Source organism: Chinchilla lanigera, unplaced genomic scaffold (assembly GCF_000276665.1).
Source record: "Chinchilla lanigera isolate Chin_1 unplaced genomic scaffold, ChiLan1.0 scaffold00066, whole genome shotgun sequence".
Classification (NCBI taxonomy): Eukaryota; Metazoa; Chordata; class Mammalia; order Rodentia; family Chinchillidae; genus Chinchilla; species Chinchilla lanigera.
Genome location: NW_004955467.1, coordinates 1801409 through 1820707, shown reverse-complemented (window position 1 = coordinate 1820707; position 19299 = coordinate 1801409). Strand labels below are relative to the sequence as shown.

Sequence of the window (19299 nt, the reverse complement as noted above, 5' to 3'; positions counted from 1 at the left end):
GGCGGGGCGCGCGGGCGCCGGCGCGGGGCTGCCGCCCTACCACCGGCGCGTCGGCATGGTCCAGGAGCTGCTGCGGATGGTGCGCCAGGGCCGGAGGGAGGAGGCGGGCACGCTGCTGCAGCACCTGCGCCAGGTGAGTGAGGCCGGGGGCCGGGTGGGGGGCTCAGGCCTGGCTAGCGCCCCGCCCCTTCCAGGGACAGGCGGGGAGGCGAGGGGCACCGCCCAGGGCCCCCCCTCCTTGGGGCTGGAGCCGTGTGGTAGCAGGTGCCTCGGCACTCTCGCTGGATTTGGGGCCTCAGGGCAGGGCGGAGGGAGGTTAGCCGGTGAAGCCCGTGGAAGGGGACCTGTTGGACCGAGGGCGCTGCTTCTGTCCTCCCGGCGTCTCCGGGGATGGTCGGTGGGAGGGGGCAGGGGATGCGCGTCCGGTCTCGGCCAAGGCTCTGCTTCCTCAGATCTCGAGGCTGTCAGCGCAGCCGGGGTCCTCAAGGAATGCGCAGTTATCTGCTGCACCTGGCTTCCCGAGGGGGATCCAAGGGCATGTCCTTAGGGGTGGTGAGGTGCCCGTCCCTAGGTTATTTGCCCACCTGAGAGGCTTCCCGGTTACGCATCAGGGAGCAGTTTCACTACCCCTAACTTTGGCGAGCCCTCGGGCATGAGCCCCTGAAAAAGGCGTGGAGAGGAGAGAGTTAGGCTGAGTTCCTGGCCAGCAGGAACTCCAGGAGGCTGCAAGCTCTGCTCCCAGCAGGTCCTGTCCCGTTGGTTAGGGACAGACTGTAGATCAGGCCATTGCCCCACCCTCCCTTTTGGGAGCTGCCCTAGGATTGATGCTTCACCCACCTACCTCTCTTTGGCTTGTTTTCTTTCCTGGGTTTGTGGGAAGAGGGTGGCCTGTACCATGGATTTTGTTGAGTGGGAGAGAGGCAGGAGAATGCAAAACTGCCCCGGTTGTCTTGAGCTGGCTTTGTGGTGTAGACATGCCCAGGCCCTATCTTCCTGCTAGGATATCCCTAGTGGAGATGCAGTCTATGGTGAGTGGGGGAGGGGCAACCTCAGGCGACCTTTGTGAGGTTTTCCCATCACTGATGAGAGGCTGTAGGAGCGCCTTCCGGGGGTGAGCTCCCAAAATCTAATCATATCCACATCTCTCCTGGGTTCTATAACACCGCCCCCCACCTTTCTATCTGATGCAGTGTTACGCTGGAGTATGTGTTCCCAAGCCGCGCACTACTCAAAAGAGGGAAGCAGAGATGAGGACGTAGGAAGATACGGGGTTCCACCCTTGCGTTGTTTTTTCAGACAGTATCCAGAATGATGCCTGAGTGGTACTAGATTGCCATCATCAAAGAAAGATGGCATCCAAACCTCATAACTTTAGCCTGTGAGCATTTCTTTTTGTCTTTTGAAAACTGGAAACTGGTGAACCAACTCTATGATAACTCTTTCACTTTCAGACAGAGTAATGGATTTTCCAGAACATCAGATCCCATTTACACCCTAGACAGTAAGCTTTTACCAGTCATGTGCTCGTCCCTGGGTCCTGGAAGGGGTGCTTTGCAGGATACAGAAGTGTAGAAGGAGCCAATAAGCCTCTTTTGGAGGGTAAGAGACCAAGAAGAAGCCAGCATTCTTGTGCACCAATTAGAGGCCCTGGACCCAGAGTCCGTGGATATTTCAGACTCCCCAGTGTGACTCCACACCATGGGAAAACTGAGCTGCTCCCTGCAGGGTCCTCCAGACCAAGAGCATGTCCTCTGCAGGTGCTTCTGCTGGCATCTTCCTCAGCCACAGGACTGGAAGGCCTGATGGGGAAAGAAGGGTTCATCAGACTTCTCCCTTTTCTGGGGCTCTCTTGACCTCTGTCTGTAGGCTGAGCGCTGTGGACTTAGAAGGCTGCCCCACACTGCATGGAAGGAGAGATCAGGGGCCCTCCAGGAAATGGTCACGGCCCTGGGCAGTACAGGAGGGGAGTGCAGGTGTGGCCAAATGTCCATGACAAACAGAGGAGGATTTCCTAGGACCCTGAGACTGACTTGGGGAATGTTCACCTGAATGTGTGCTCTTTCTTCTACATTATATTTTCCTTTCTAGTTTCCTCCTGTGGCCTGGAGGTGGTGGTGTTCAGAAAGGGAATTTAGCAGTCAGTGAGAGACATGAAAACACCAGAGCCTGACAAAGAAGAGGGGTGTGCAGGGTGTTCAGTAGCGCTGGAATATCTGGGACCGCCAGGGTAGACATCAAAAAATAGAGCCAAGAAATAGCAGCAACCAGGACAGTGACCACCACCCACTTCACACAGCACATTCTCCTATGTTAGTGTTTTTTCAGCACCCAGATTTGTATATGCTCTGCATATATAGGGGTAAAGGAAACTCAAGGTCCTTAATTCTTGTAGTTCTCAATGTCTTTGAGTCCTTGATCTTTCTAAGACCCTTAAAGAGCTACACACTCTTCCTAGACAAATGGACTCTAACAGTCTTTTTTTTTTTTTTTTTTTTTTTTTTAAGATAGGGTCTCTATGTAGTTCAGGCTGGCCTTGAACACACTGTGTGGTCTCAAACTCACAGTGATCTTGCTGCCTCAGCCTCCCAAATGCTGAGATTACAAGCATGCACCACAGCACCTCTCACCCTCCTCAGTCTTGCAAGGAATTTCAGAGAGTACACAAAGCCCCTGAACCCAGTCAAGATTCAGAATCACTGCTCCAGTCTGACAGCTCCCTTCACTCTGCTATGTGACTCACTTCCACTAGGATTACCAGAACCCCAGAACCATGTGTGGCAGTTCATGATGGTCTGATGGACTTTGGCTGTTGGTGCTGCTTCCTCTGACTACCCCGCCTTTTGCATCCAAGATTTGGGGAGTGCTTTCTTGTTTGGAGCCTCTCCAGCTTGTCACTTGCTGGAGAGGTGTCAGGAAACCTCATTTATAGTTGAGGGATACAGACAGGATGCCAGGCAGCTGCCATGAAAGAGCAGAGATCAATCCCCTTCCCCTTAAGAGCACTATAATTTGAGAAGAATCTGGGGCTCAGGATCAAGTCAGAGTGGCTTGCTCAGTCTACTGTGACCTCGGACCTTCATAACCTCTCTGGGTTGTATTTATTCATTTCCCAAAGAGGGATCAGAGCAAATCCTACAAAGTGTATGTAGTTGTGTTGGCAGTGCCAATCAAAACATATTGTCATGGTGACCATGACAAGAAACAGGAGACTGCCCTACTTTGAGTATGGCTGGACTAGGGGTAAGGTCCTGGCATCCTTTCCATTCAGGTCTGGTCCAAAGAATGTTTGGATTCTATCTGGCCAGGGCTCAGTGTGTATCAGAAGTTCAGAAGTAGTCTGGAGCAAGTGTTCATGGGGCTAAAAGATGTGTGGATAGAAGAAGTCATTCTGCTCCCCTTTTCTACACACTTTCTTCCCTAGGAGTATCTGAGGTCTTGAGTTCAGATTACCATCTTTAAGGCATTCTGAGGAAGAAGTGATCTTCCATCATGGAAAGAGGACAACTGTTGGGCTATATGGAAGTGGGGTATCATCTTTTCAGCCAAACATTTGAGTTCCAAAAGTTCTAGACCAGGTCATTGGCCCATTTCATAAAATAGTGATAGTGAACTTATGACGCTCATGCCACATGGGCTGTTTGTATCATTGAAAGCTCTAAAAGGTTCTCCATAACTGTCCCAGAACATCAGAAGAAGAGGTCTACTTCTCTGTTCATCAGCATCCCTACTGTCTTAGTGAGCTTTTTGCTATTGTAACAACATACCTGAAATAGCCAATTTATAGGGAGGGAAAGTTTATTATTTGGGCTCACTGTTTCAGAGGTTGCAGTCCATGGTTGCTTGGCCAAGTTGTCTTTGGGCCAGTAGTAAAGTCACATGTCATGGCAGGGAATGTGTGGTAGAGGAAACCGCTCACCTCATGGTGGCATCAGAGAGAGAGAGGAAGGGGCTGGAGTCCCACTGTCCCCTTCAAGGACATGCCCCAGTGACTGGAAGGCCTCCTACCAGGCCCCTCTCTTAAAGATTCCAGTACCTCCCAATAGTGCCACAGGCTGGGCACCAAGCTTTTAACACTTGTCCAAACCATGGCACCTACTTCTCTTAAAGAGATTCTGACTGGGTTGGTTTACTACCAGTATAGCACACACTGCTGTGCGGAGCTGTTTCATTGCCAGCCCACTCTGTCACCCAGCAGTGTGGCTTGCACCTGGACTTGTGGTTCTGTCTGCTGTCAGGATGTCAGGGTTGGCTTCACTCTAAGCCTGGGATCAGGAGCAAAAAAGAACCACCTGGAACATAGGACATCATTTGCCCATCCCCTCCACACCCTCCTGAGGTGCTGAATGATGGACAAGCACGTGGAGACTTCCTAGTGACTGGGTAGGTCTCTGCCTGGAGATAGAATGACGAGCAGAAAGACTTTGGAAGGTCACCTTTTTCCTCGAATACCCCACCAGAGAATATCTCTACAGGCAAGCTCGTGGGAAGCCAGCAGACACCAAGCAGGTGTCTTGCTACTGTTGGCCTTGCTCTTACTCTTTCTCTACCTGGATGCATTTCCTTATTTCCACCAAAAGCACTGTACCTTTGCAAGGCCACCCCTTTGGCATATTAGCCCAAGCCCTGAGATCCAGGTGTCATTAGGTCCCACTGTACTGAGTGGCATTTAACCATCCATATACAGTTTTTCTCCTGATGACCATTTTGTTTGTCAGATAAAGTCATGTGCTTCTTGAGACTGGAGACCTGCTGCCACCATTGTCTGTGGTGTAGTATTGAAAACCCCAAAGGCTCATGACATCCTAGTAAGTCTGTGTGTTATGCAGATGTGTATATGCGTGTCTGCTCTGCTGTGGCCATAGAGTAGCTTCATAAAGCACTTGGAGCCCCCGCTGCAGCTTTGTGTCTGGATACTGATTTACCAGGCTGTCAGTATGGTCATGAGATCCTGCACATTTGCTTTCCAAGTGGGTGGATTCCTGAGAGTGATGTCCATGGGGCTTGACTGTGCCTGGAAGCCTGCCAAGTGGTAGTGTTCTTGGAGAGAGGAGTGGCATGGTGCCCAGCCTCGGTGGCACTGCGGGATTCCACTGGCAGGTGCAGTCTGGGGCCTCTGCTGAGGTGGCAGGAGGGGAGCAGGGCCTGCTGGAAGAGCCAGGCATCCACAGTCCTGATCTGCCCCTGTGTTGAATCATCCGTGTTCTCTCCACACAGAAACCTTCTTTTTTAAAATCCACCACTCTCTCCCTGGACTGGATCCAGGCGTTTCCAGTGATAGAGATGCAAAAGGATTCAGATGTCAGGGCCTGCTCTGTTTATTTCCAGGGCTTCAGAGACACCAGCCAGGGACACAGCAGACTCTGTAGTGGCCAAGCATGACCACATGGCCTGTGACTAGGCCAGTTATCCTGACTTCAGGGCCTTGTGAGGTAGGGAGAGGGATCCTTCTGTCTGGCACAAATGTCACCTCCTCAGAGATGACTGGAAACTGCTTTGCTGTCTCTCTTTAGAGCCCCTAAAGTGCCCTGGTCCCCCTCCACCTATGGACATCCAGGTGGATGCAACCTCCCTTCCCCCAGCCCCTGTGCTGGCTCATTTCTGTGTGTGCTTCCCTGGGGCAGAGGCCCTGATCAAGTACTTGGCACATAGATGGTTTTCAGGAAATCCTTACAGGATTTTAAATGTCTTGTTGGGCACGCTTCCTGCTCCTGGCTTCTCTCTCTGCTTCTCTGCAGCTCGCTTCTCTCTCAGGAGCCAGCTAAGTTTGGCTCAGCCTCCTCAAGTGTCCACTCCAAGCACAGACTGGAGTAGCCTTTCTGTACCTTCAGGGTCGGTGCTGTTATCCCTTCCCATGCTAAGATTCCAGTCTGTTCCTTGCATCCCACACCTCTTACAGGTAAGATGCCCCATGCCCAAGGGTTACACAGGTGATCACTGTCTTTCTCCAGCTTCCCCATCAGGATGCCCAAAGGATGGGGTCAATCCTGAGGAGACCCTCTCCCCAAAGTGGGGAATCATCAGATAGTCATCTGGCTCCCCTCCCCCACCAAGAGCAGGATTGTAGGTATCATGAGAAAATTACACACACAGGTACACACATATACTTTATACATATATGCATGTGCCTATATATACACATATTTATTCCAGGCCCTGGCTCTTCCTGGCTGCTTGTTTACCAGCTGTCTTCAGGCAGCTATAACAAAATAGCAGAGACTGGATAGTTTATCAGCAACAAAAATGTTTCTCAGTCTGGAAGCTGGGAGTCCAAGATCAAGGCACCTGCAGATTTGGCATCTGGTGAGGGCCTGCATTCTGGTTCATAGGCCATGCCTTCTTAAATGTCCTTACGTGGGAAGAAGTGGAAGGTCTTCCTGGGGCTCCTTTTATGAGGACACTGAGCCCATTCATGAGAGTTCATGACCTCATCACCTCCCAAAGGCCCCACAGCCCAAACCCTCAGCAGAGAGTTAGAACTTCAGCATACAGATTTGGAGAGGGAAAGGGACATGAGCATTTATATGTTTGTACTCCTAACATCCTGTCTTGCTAAGAGAAACTGGAGTGGGGAGGGGCCCAGTTAGCTAAAGCAGCAGATTCAATTATTGCACTGTGTCTTGGGCTCACCATTACTAAAAGGATTGGGTATTTGAAATGAGAACAGAGACACTGGCACACCCAGCAGGGGTGGGAACCCCTTCTTATGGTGCTGTTCTCCTCCCCACCCTCCCACCCTGGCCCTGAGCAGTGCCACGTGGCTCTCTGGGAGCATTTCCCAGCTTCTTTCTTTTTTTTTTTTTTTAACTTTTATTAGCTCCGACTTCTGGCTGCTGCAGCCATATGGAGTTCTGCCGACAGCTGCTGCTCAAAGGGATGTGGCATTTTGATGTTTCTAACTTTATCTTAACCAGGATAGACACAGGAGTCCGGCTGAGAGTAGAGAGTACCGGAGGGTTTGCTTGCAAGGGGGGCTTACTTTGGGGCTGAAGCTTGTGTCCTGTGGTTTAAATATGTCCCCAAAAGTTCGTGTATTGGAAACGTCATCCCCAAATTCATATGCTGATGATACTGAAAGTAAAAAACCATATAAGAGAAATTATTCTTTTTAAAACTTTGATGTTTGGAAACTGCCTAGCTCTGTAACTGATTCATGGCTTTGTAATTACTTTCTTGACCTCTGTAACCACAAGAGCGTAAATGAACATACAGGCCTGATTGTACCATTGTACCGAGCTTCATAAACTGATATTCATTAAACTACCCTTGTAACCAATGATCTTACCCTGCTAGCTAATCAGAAGAACTGCCAGGCTGTTCTGTCTCACCTTTGTATCTCCTTTGTACTTTCTGCTTGTGCATCATATAAAAGCCCTAGACCACCAGAGATCAGGGCCTGATGTTCTGGGAATGACCCCAGTCAGTGCCCACGGATGCCTCCAAATCCTGGGCGTCGTTTTGGAGTTTCTGCTTTCTGTTTCATTTGGTGCATTGACTGGGAAAACTGACAGTCTGACCTCTTTGGTCACCAGTCATCACCCTTGTGGATGGAGCAGGACCTTTCCAGGTCCCAGTGGGAAGGCGTGCTCTTGAGATTTCTCAAGTTCTCTCGGAGGTCTGAAGGAGGATTCCTGGCTCCCTGCTCAAGCAGCTCACATCAGACCCCAAAGGGAAGAGGATGCAGTCTGTCTGCCTGCCTGCCTGCTTGCCTGCCTGCCTTCCTGCCTGATTCCAGTAAGACCCCTCCCAGGGGCACCCCAGTTAGTCTGTCTGCCAGTCCTCAGTTTAAGCAGAAGAGCTTGATCACCTCTTGTTAGTTAAGGCCACCTCAAGGGAAGGGGGTTGGAATGTGAAACCTCTGAGTTCCTGCTGAATGAGTGTGAGAGTGAGCAGACTGTGAGTGAGCGGACTGGACAGCATAAGCAATAGGCTGCTCTGTCTGTGCACCAAGAGTGGGAAGCACTGGTCACAGTGGCTGGGCCCTCACTTGCGGTTCTATGGTGATTGACATATGGCGTAATGGAGGCCTCACACCCTCCATAGCTAAGTCAAGCCTAAGCCCCTGCCAGGGGTCCAGCCAGGTGGAAATCTAAATGGTCTCTCTCAGAGGGGCACCCATCCTTTGTCTGTTATGCCATCATTCAAGATTATACAACATACACCGTGAGGAAATAGAATGGGAACTAATTAGTTAAAACCCACAGACCTTGACTGCAGGAAAAGAGGCTTTTATGGAGTTAAAAGTGAAACCAAATTGCTCCCTGAATCTCAAAGAAAAAAAAGGAAAAAGAGGCCCAGTCTTCCTGAGAATTCCACCTTGGCACCCTTGTCAGCTGCTGCAGTTGCCAAGACCGATAGCTTCACTCCCCACTCCTGATTCATCTACTTCCAGCCAATTGAACCAGTTCTAGTTCATTGCCTGCATTCAGCCTCAGAGGCCCTCCAGACACGCCTATTCTGGTCAGATGACATCATCTAATGCTCACTCAAGATGACTGTCAACAATTCCTTCCGAGTTCCACATTTGACTGAGGAAAATCGGGCTGTCACCCCTGACAAATGAGTTGCACCCTGCCAGGCGTGAATAGATAGGATAGACCGAGCTCTATCAAATTGAGCCCCTGAGAGCCTGTGGTCATTGCAAAAGTTGGGGGCAAATCTGTGATTTTCCTGGTCAAAAGTTCCCTCTGTCAAAAAGTTACCATCACCAGGGCACCTGGGACTCTTGCCTCTCACCCCTTCTGCCAGGCACAAACTTACATTCTGGGGAGACATCTCCTTCAAACCAAGCCAGTCATACACCCTCTCATCTAATCCCCAAGAGGAAGGTATTGCCCGCATCAGCCTAAGACAGATAACCACAATCCTAAGGTTCCTTGTTGCTATTAACTGTAATGGAAAACACAGGTATCCAGCCACACATCAGCCTGACAGACTGTTAATCACATTGGGCAAGATCTCCATGCTGTCAACAACACAGAAAAGATGCCTTCCTCTGCTTGTGAGTTGCTCCCATAAGCCCCTCCAACTGGGAAAATCCTGAGACAAAGAGCAGCTCACTTGGACTCAGTTGCCACAAGAGGTTAAAAATTCTCCCACCTTGGCTCCACACCTGTGTCCTGCAGGACAAGAAAGCCATCATAGTCATCAAAACAAACCCACAAGGCCACTTCAGAGGATCTCAGATTCAGCCCAAGCCAGAAAAGCTTTATCCTGTTCTGCCCAAGGACCCCAAGTCCAACCTGCCTCCTCCTTACATTCATCAACCTGAAGCTGCTCAGCCAGCTGCAACAACACCACCACAGCCAGTTCTGTCTCCTGCACCACCACCTCCTGCTCTCCCAGATTAATTCATTTGGACTCAATTGCCATAAGGGGTTAAGAACTCTTCTGCCTTGGCTCTGTACCTGTGTACCCACCTGCCATCATGGGACAACTGTCAGCAACTCCTTCTGACTCTGTTTAATACTGAAGAACGCCACTGTATTTTAGGTGGGGCCCAGGCCTGGTTAAAGTCAAAAGTCCCTGCCACTGTAATTGATCCTGATACTTGGGTGAACACAGTCTTCCTTGAGCACATCCAAACTGGAACTGGAATATTATAGAGGGCCATGAATCCTTAGATCAGTACTGCACTGCTCTCCTGGTAAACCTCAAAGAGGGAGGCAAGAAGCTAGTGAACATGTCTAAAGCTACTGAAGTTACCCACTAGAGCCCCCATTGAAAAATTCTGGGGCCAGGGATATAGCTCAGTAGCACAAGCACCTGCCTGGCAAGCACAAGGTCCTGAATTCAGTTCCTGATACCAAAAAAGAAATTCTGCCAAAGCAGATCCTGTACAACTCATGGACACTTTATCAAACATGAATTCCTGTACATGTTTGAGTGCCCTCTACCTCTCCTGGGACGTGACCAGCCTCCCTCACACGTGGGTCCCCTGTCCTGGACTTGATATTGACTCTGACTGAACCCTGGGAGGAAAAATAGCATTTATGTCAGCCTGATAATCATAATCCTGAAATTTTGAGAGACTCACTTCCAGAAGTATAGACAAAGAATTCACCCCTGGGACTCGCTATCAATCATGCCCCTTTGGAGATTGAGCTCTGTCCCAAGGCAACCCCCACCTGCATCAAACAGTATACTTCTCTTGCCTGTAAAGCCAGTTCAAAATCTCCAAGCTGCCAATGCCACCACAATTGCCTTCTGTATACTCTGCTACAATATCTGACAGAAACTGGTTACAAGAAAGAAACTCCATAAATTTCTTGGAGCTGCTGGCTTCTATATGCTTACTCAGATTGTCAGTCCTGGGAGCACCCAATGGCCTCTAAGGGCTGCCTCCCCCTTTTGTCTCTGCGCTCTAATAACCACTGACCTGATCAAGAAAGGTGACAAGCTCACCTTAGACAAAGACCTAACTGTCCAAGTGCCCCATGTTGTATTGGGATGACCTGTTCTTAAAAATGGACCCCCTAACAGATGCTGAGTATACCCTGTTTATGGATGGAAGTAGCCCTGTTAGGAATGAAGTCCAACAGGGTAGATATGTCGTGGTCACCTTGAACAAAACTAGTTTGGCCAAAACTCTCCTGCAGGGATGATCTGCACAAGAAACTGCTATTTGGAAACCTGCCACCAACGATGCCAAACTTATGCTCAGAATAATGCAGTCCAGAGGCCTAAGCTCCCTCTAGGGATCCAATTGACTGAAACATCACCCCCAGCCAGAAAAACTTTACCCAGTATTCCTAGCAGATCAGAGCCAGACCTGCCCCCATCTACCTTGTAACCAGTTAAAAGAGCAGCTATATCTGTAGACATATGTGCACACACATACAACCCAGGGACATATTAACTACCTCTACAAGTTTCAGAAATCCAGCCTTAGATCTGCTGAAAAATTTACCTAGACAGCTCCTCTGGAGCTCATTGTAAAGGGACTCCATACTTAAAGTCTTGCTCCTGTCATTCTGGATGTTGACAGGTCAGTGCACCGCTGAAGCTTAGAAGACAATGTTCATGGGATTCCAAGTGTGACTGTTAATCCCAGTCCCTCCCATGTGTCCTTGATATTGTGATATCCAGCTTGGTTCTTGCTCCCTATCCTCTTAGTAACTGTAACCTTTACCTTGGCCTTGAAGACAGTTACCACAGAGGGGTGAAAGACAATCATTAAGGCTCTTTTCCTTACTCTTTCTACAGTTTTGTTAGAGAGACTTATTACTTTAAACAGTTTTCCTTATCTAAAAAGCCTAGGGCTATCAGTTATAATTAGAAAATGTTTGTTGTTACTAATGTGCTAACATTTAATCTTGGAGTCTGGATTCTGGCTCAGTTTAATTTAACCATGGGAATTCACCTGGTTAAAAACTGACACCTGGGACGTAATTCAGTCCAAAGTCTGGAATGGACAAGGCCTAGTAATTCTCAGATTTGATCATCTTAAGATAAAAAGAACAGCCCCAGCACTGAAAAAGATTTTTCTGAATAACAAGATGAGGGGGAAATGAAAGGGAAAAACTATGCAAGAGAAGTTTTTCTTTTTAAAACTTTGTTCTTTTGAAACTTCCTAGTTCTGTAACTGATTCATGGCTTTGTAGTTACTTTCTTGACTCCTGTAACCACAAGAGCATAAATGAACCTACAGGCCTGATTGTACCATTGTACCAAGCTTCATAAACTGATGATCATTAATCTACCCTTGTAACTGATAGTCTCACCCTGCTGGCTAATCAGAAGAATTGCCAGGCTGTTCTGTCTCACCTTTGTATCTCCTTTGTACTTTCTGCTTGTGCATCATATAAAAGCCCTAGACCACCAGAGATCAAGGCCTGATGTTCTGGGAATGACCCCAGTCATTGCCCATGGATGTAAATAAATCTGCCTCCAAATCCTATGTGTGCTTTCGGTGTTTCTGCTTGCTGTTGCAATACCAGGAAGTACAGCCTTTGGGAGGTCATTAGGATTATTAGATAAGATCATCAAGGTGGGGCCCCTATCACAGAACCAGTGGTTTTACAAAGTGTCACATGCTAGCTCCATCTCTGCAGGGTGTGATGTCTTCTGCCGTGTTATGATATGCCAAGTCCTTCACCAGATGCCAGCACTATTCTCTTAGACTTTCCACCTTCAAGAAGCATGACCTAAATAAATCCTGTTTATCACAAATACCTGCCAGGGAGGGTGGTACACACCTATAATCCCAGCACCTGGAGGCTAAGGCAGGAGGATTGCCACAAGTGTGAGGCCAGCCTGGGTTGCATGGTGAGTTCAAGGCCAACCTGAATTACCAAAACTCTTTGTCTCAAAAAAAAAAAAAAGTCTCAGGCATTTTGTTATAACAGTGCAAAAAAACCAGACTAACACACCACACCCATCTCCAGAGCTATCCCTCACCCTGCTTTGTCTTCACAGCCTTGTGTAGCTTTCTGCTTCTCCTCATCTGCTTCCTGTAGCTTCTCTTTGTGTTTCTGTGTTTCTCTCAGTATCTCTTCCCTGCTGTGTGTCTCTCCCTTCCCTGGGTGAGAAGCAGACTTTTTAAAATGTCTCAGTAGTCTGCCATAGCTCAGTCAGCTTCCCTCTGTAACCTTCTCAGCCCCCACAACCAGGAAGACAGGAGAACTGGAAGATCAAAGAGGGGCTACCAGCTCATTCCTGTTGTCTAGGTGTTGGCTCGGCGTGTTGGACAGGAGGGCAGGAGTCCATCTGTGCATGGCTCTCTAGTCAAGAAAGCATTTTCTCATGTTTATTTTGCTCTCTAAATAATATCATAAGGTTGATAGATTATTTAAAGAGCAAATAGTGTATTTTTAAAATGGTATAAAGGCAATGTACAAGCATTGTAGAAAATAAGAAAATAAGCAAGGATTGGTAGTGTACACCTATAATCCCAGGTACTCAGGAGGCTGAGGCAAGGGGATCACAAATTCAAGGCCAGCCTGGGTGAGGCCCTGCCTCAAAATAAAAATATAAAAAGGAGTGGTGTAGCACAGTGATAGAACACTTGTCTAGCACACAGAAGGCCCTAGGTTCATGCTCAAGTACTACGGAGGGGGATGAGGAGAGAATGTGAGAGAGAGGGACACAGAGAGAGAGAGAATGCAAATGAGCGAAAAAGGAAAAAGAATAATATAAATTAATTCATGCATTCAAGAGCTGAGTGCCTCTTCTTCCAGGTTCAGCTCTCAGTACTGCAGATGTAGCAAGTAACCCAGCAAGAAAGATGGCAGCAACAACTGTAACCCTCCTTTATGGAGGGATAGCAGGGACCCAAGAGACCAGGTTGAGCCTCCTGGTTCAGCCCAGCACCCAAGTGAGAGCTCCATGGCTTGGCTGCCTTTGTGGGCCTAGGTGCTCATTCTAGAAGAGGTCAGAGGAACAGCTGGCAAGTTCTTGTTAAACTGGCCTGACAATCAGATCCCAGCTCTTAACTCTGGCTGCTGCTTCAGAGTGGCCATGGGTGTACGCAGTCACTGGGCACAAAGCACATGCTAACTACTGCGCGGAACCCCTCCATAGGGCTTATCCATGGACAGAGGTGCTAGGCCCAGGAACTCCAGGGAACCAAGCCCCTCCCCGCTTCCTAGCTGAGGCTCTGCCTAATCTGACCTGCAGAGGCCCTCCCACTGCCCTGGTTTTCATGCTTATCCCTCCCTACCTACTGGGCCTTCCTACTGCCTTCAGCCTAGGCCCCTCCCAGAGCACACCAGGGCCCTGCAGGGATCTGCCAGCTCTCTGAGCCTGTCCCTGTGGAGCCACTGCCCATAGCTACAGGCTACCTGGGGAGGACCACAGGACATTCTCGCAGGAGGATGGCTGGGGGCCAGTCTCCCAACATGCCGTCCACCCAGTGATGCCGGAGACATGTTGGAAGCCTGGCTCTGTGTCAGTGAGTGACTCATTTTCTCAGCATGGGTCAGGTGGTTTGAATGCCCTTCTCATGCACTGGGCAGAGGAAGGGCCCTGGGTCACAGAGGATCCTTGCTACCTCTTTGCTGTTGTAGGAGTTGGCTGAAAAAGGAGGGGAACCAGGGGAAACCTGGCAGGAGGGAAAGGTGGCACTCCCTATGTAGTTCAGGCTAGCTTTGAACTTACTAGGTAGCCCAGGATGGCCTCGAACTTGAGGCAGTCCACCTACCTCACCCTCCCAAGTGCTGGGATTACAGACATGTGCCACCACACCCAGGTCTGAGTTCATTTTCTTTTTTCTTTTTTTGGTACCAGAAATCAAATTCAGGACCTTGCGCTTGCCAGGCAGGCACTTGTGCCACTGAGCTATATGCCAGGCCCTCTGAATGCATTTTTTAAGTGATGCTTCAACTTTTTTTTTTTTTTTTTTTTTTTTTTTTGAGTACTGGGAGTTGGACCCACGACCTTTGCACTAAGTTTATCACCAGCCTACCAGTTTGTATTTTAAAGCATAATGTTGAGATGTGGTAGCTGAGATGATGAACTAACATTGGAAGAAGCAGAGTTTAACAAGTTCACTGCCTCCACACTAGAGCTTAGTTGTACCTCAGCCCCTAACAGCCCCAGGAAACCAAGAACTTACGGCTGTAGAGCCATTCACTGAGTGAATCCAGGTCATACAAGATGCCATCTCCTTGATTTCCTTCAGTGAGATACAGGGAAGCTCCTAGTGCATACAATATGTTTGTAAGAAGCAGAAGCTTCTGTTGGGTGCAGCCAGAGTCAGGGCTTGATGAGTTAAGCCCCATTTAGATGCCCTCGTGTAGTGTACATCCTGCACAGCTGTACTGGGCAGCTTTGGGGAGAGTATAGAAGTTCAAAAAGTCTTTATCAGCTGAGACCAAAAAGCAAAGTTCTTTGTCAGCTGAGGCCTGCTCAGGAGCCCTGCCCCTTCTCACATGGGTCTCCTTGGACACAGCCTTCTCTGATCACTAATGCCAGCCAGAACTTGACTTCTGCCTCTCCGCTAATCACTGCCCTCTTCCTCTTGAGTTAGGAAGCTGAAGTAGTTGGGTATCTTTTAGAAGTGTCCGGCTCAGCACTCTCACCTCTCAAAGAGTCAAACAGAGTCACAGATACCCTGAGTGGATCCAAAGTCAAGCCAGTTTGGGGCACCTGATTCCCAGGTAGTAAGGTTACATGCTCCTGAGCCCGTCCGTATCTTCACTCTTCAGACTAATTCCAGCCATTTTAGCTTTTCTAGGACATGCCAGTCTTTGAATCTTTTATTATTCTCAGCTGCCAGCTTAAGTCTTCAAAGTAAAAACAGCATTGGGCATCATGCTAGCCCTCGGGGTTTCCAGACAGCCACAGGTCCAGAGACTGTTGGGAACACAGAGGGGTTGATTTTGGATTTGGAAACTCAGACATGGTACCTGTTCCAAGAATTGCTCTCTTCTGGAAATGCCTGGCTGCTTAAAAATCAAGCAAGCTGAGAATAATGAAAATGGTTTTGGTGAAGCCAAACCATGGGTACCACATGCCTGCAATTCTAGCATCCTGGGAGACGGAAGCAGGAGCCCAGCCTGAGCAATTGAACAACTTAGTAAAACCCTGTCTCAAAATGAAAAAAAGGAGCTGGAATATAGCTCAGTGTAGAGGCCCTAGATTCAATCCCCAGTACCACCAAAAATAAAAGGGAAAATAAATCGTTTTGGTGTAGGACATCTTGAAGAGAAGCTGGCCTAGGAGCAAGGGCCCAGGACATTAGCGACCATGAGCAGGCTTTGAAAGGGGACAGAGTGTTTGTACAGATGGAATTAGAGAAATTGTTCTAATTTTTTTTTAACCCTGGGGATGGAACCCAGGGCCTCATGCATGCTAGACTACCACTGAGCTATATCCCCAGCTCCAAGAAATTATTAGAGAAAACAGGCAAGAGGTTGTCAGGAAATCCAAAGGAGCCAGCTCAGCCCTCTGGGAGCTTGAGAACTGGTGTGGAGCTGCGCACTTCTGACGCGTTCTTCCCGGCCCGGCTCTTGAGGAAGAGGTGCACTGTGGGAAGAGCTGAGGCAGGATCCAGGGATGCTGGTGGAAGTGCTGAGCCTTTGCCAGTCCTGAGGTGCATACCTTTCGCCCTACCCTGCTCAGTTCCTCTCCCTCTACACCTTCCCTCTCAGTGTCCTTGGGAGTTGGAGACATGCTCAGTGGCCTCCAGAAACCAGGTAGACACCCCCTTCCTTCCCTGCAGACATCGGCCATCCCCACCTTCGCAGCCCTGAAGGCTTGCTCGTTCCTCTTGCTGCTGCTGCTGGCCCCTGTTGCTCTCACCTAACAGGGAGCCTTAGGTGCTGAGCAGCAGGGTGTTGGCAGGAAGATCTCCCCCTGGCTGGGGATCTAGGTGGCCCCTTGGTATTCCCCTAGTCCTGTGCCTTCCCTGGGCCAGTCCTGCCCTCCCCATGCCCAGAGCCATAGGCAGCTCCTGGGAGGCTCACTCGGTCTTCCTCTCTCCCTCCTTCCCTCCTTTCATGCCCAGAACTGGGAGAGAGCTGGATTTGAGCTGGTTTCCTCATCCAGTGTGACTCATCTGCTTGGCCAGAGGGAGGGCAACAAGAGGTCTGAGTCCAGATTCTTGGAGGTTTCTCCTTGGCCTTGGCCTTAGCCATGCCATTGACCTAGAGATTTAAAGTGGTAAAGACCCTTAGCTTACTGTGGTGGCTTACCCTGTGTGTCAGCTTGGCAAGATTGTGGTGCCTAGTTTTTGGTCAAATACTCATCTAGATGTTGCTGTGAAGGTACTTTTTATATATAAATCGGTAGACTTGAAGTTTACAAAAGCAGATTATCTTCCATAATACCGGTGGGCCTTGTCCATTCAGTCAAAGGTCCTAAGAGAAAGGACAGATGTCCCAAGGAAGAAGGAACTGTGCCTCCAGACACCCTTTAGACACAAGACTGCAACGAAAACTCTTCCCTGGGTCCCCAGCCTGCTGGCCTACTCTGCAGCTTTGTCTTGCCGGCCCCCACAATCACATGAAGCAATTCCTTAAAATAAACGGATTTCTCTCTCCTCCCACCTGCGCGCTCTCGCGCGCGCGCACACACACACACATACATCTATCAGTTGTGTTTCCTCGGAGAACCCTGACTTAACAGTTAGTACACTTAACTCCCAATGGCTCATGGCCAGGAGAGATAGAGTTAGAAACTGCTGGGGCCCTGAGGGTCCTCCTGTCCCTTCCTACCCTCCAGCCCTCACTTTCTCACTCTGCCCCTGTGAAGCACCCCCTGCTTGGAAAGGTGATTATAAGGGAGGCAGAGGGATCTTGTAAGTCACTTTTCTGCCTCTTTGCCATCATCTAATAATTTTTGATGATGGACCAAACCTTTCATTTAAATTGGACAAAATTTACCATGGATAGGAACAAATGGACTTAAATGCATTTGCCAGAAGATATAAACAACTGATTTAATTATTTCCCAAGCAGAGGTTAGGAGGGCGCTGGATGACAAACTGCTGAGAATGCATGGAATGTAGGAGCCTGTGGACCTCAGGGACCATCTGGCCCCAGACTTTCTGCAGAATCCCAGTCGCACAAGAGGCTCTGGGAAAGCAAGGGAGGGGCTTGGAAAGTAAGTTTGGGAAATGCTGCAAATGTCACCACCCTTCCAGACTGCACAGGAGCACTGGGGCATAGCTCTTGTAGCTCCACAGAGCAGTAAAGCACATGAGCATTCAGAAGGCTGTGGGTTCCATCCCCAGTACACATGGACACACGCACACGCACACACAAGCACAGGAGCCAAAATGTCCAACAAGAGAAATGGTTATTTGCTGCATTCTTTGCTTTCCAGACCAATTTGGTACAAATCTCTCTTCTCCCTCCTGCTTTCTGCCACTCTTGGGACACATGTGCTGTTGCAACACTCATTTGGAGGTAGGGAAGCCAGGGAGAGAGGAATGTCTACACAGTGACTTAGGGACTAACCCAGGGCACGAACCACACATCTTCTGTCCCTGCCCTGAGCCACAGCTGGGGGGCTCCATGAGCGTGGAAGAATAAACCAAATCTTCCATGTTGCTTTGTAGATTCTTCTAAAGAGAAAGCATCCTTTTGTATATATTTGTTACTGCTGCTGTTTCATGGATTTTAATTCAATTAGACTTGGCAATGGCCAGACATCTGTTTCTGCAGGCCTGTTTCATGCAGAGGGTGTCATTTTTAAAGACTTCAGAGTTAAAATACAAACAACACTATTGTGAAGCCTACCATCCTACACACCGCCGGGTGGGGTGGGCCTTGCAGAAGGAGAGCGGCCAGCCAGAACGCTTGGCTGCAAAGGTCTGCAGAGGCCAGAGACCTTGGAGGAGAGGGAGAATGGTGACCGCCCCTGGGAGGGTAGCAGCTGTGAGGGTGGACTAGAGAACCCCAGTCTTTCCTCTGTCAGCCAGTCTGGCCAAGTCCAGCAGGGGACAGGGTGGCCTGTGTTGGCAGCTTCTTGGCTTGCACCCCCACAGAGCAGCCCTGCCCCACACGTGTGGCTGGGGTCAGTCAGCTGGGAATTAGTAGGCATCTCCTTGGGTGCCAACCTCCATAGGCTGTAGGGGCCAACAGACACTGAGGCAGGCTGTCCTCAAGAGGTGACCTTTGAGGCTAGGGCCATGGGTAGGTGATGTCCTCTTTGGACATCAGGAAGGTCTGTTGTGTGTTGGGTTTTTCTTTGGGGACAGGACTTGTGGTGGTTGCTTTTATTACTTTTGCCAGCTTGCTTCTCTTTGGTGTTTCCCAAGCGTGAGAAGTGAACCTCTCGTGCCTCACTGAACATCCCTTCCTCTCCAGAAGTGCAGTTCTCTCCCTACACACCTTCGGAGTGGTGCCGCTTGCACCTCTGCAGGGCAAACCCTTCATCTGCATGACTGTGCCACTGTGTTCTTCAGGGCATGTTTGTGCTTATCGTGTGCGTGCGCATACACACAGAGCACACCTACAAGTCTGCATTCTCAGAAACATCCTGAGCTGATTTTTGTCATGCAAGCATCCCTAAGTGCACTCACACGAACCTGGACAGTATAGACCAGTGGTGGCAAACCTGTGCCATGTGTGTTATGTGTTTTTTTTTAAGACAAAGGATATTAATGTATGAGTTGTTTCTTGTAAACTAAAACCTCAGTATTCAGGTTTAATGGCAGTGTTGGCATGTTGCAATAAGTAAGTGGGTTTGGGGTTGCAGTTTGGGCACTCATCGCTAAAAGGTTCGCCATCACTGGTATAGACCAGTCCCTCAGCATAGCCTCTGTTTCACTGTAGACACACATAAACACAATGGCTACTGCTGGCTGGCATCACACGGTATACTGTCTTACAGTGAACTGGCTTTATTTATATATAT

At 49.2% G+C, this 19299-nt stretch overlaps 1 protein-coding gene across 1 annotated transcript in view; it reads left to right on the top strand.

The window, feature by feature from the left end:
- Lrrc75a (leucine rich repeat containing 75A) overlaps positions 1 to 19299 on the top strand; it is a gene marked incomplete at its 5' end in the record, with an annotated part of 48851 nt that continues 29552 nt past the window's right edge. The window contains 1 exon segment of the mRNA XM_013522211.1: positions 1 to 133. Coding sequence (XP_013377665.1) covers positions 1 to 133 — 133 coding nt within the window.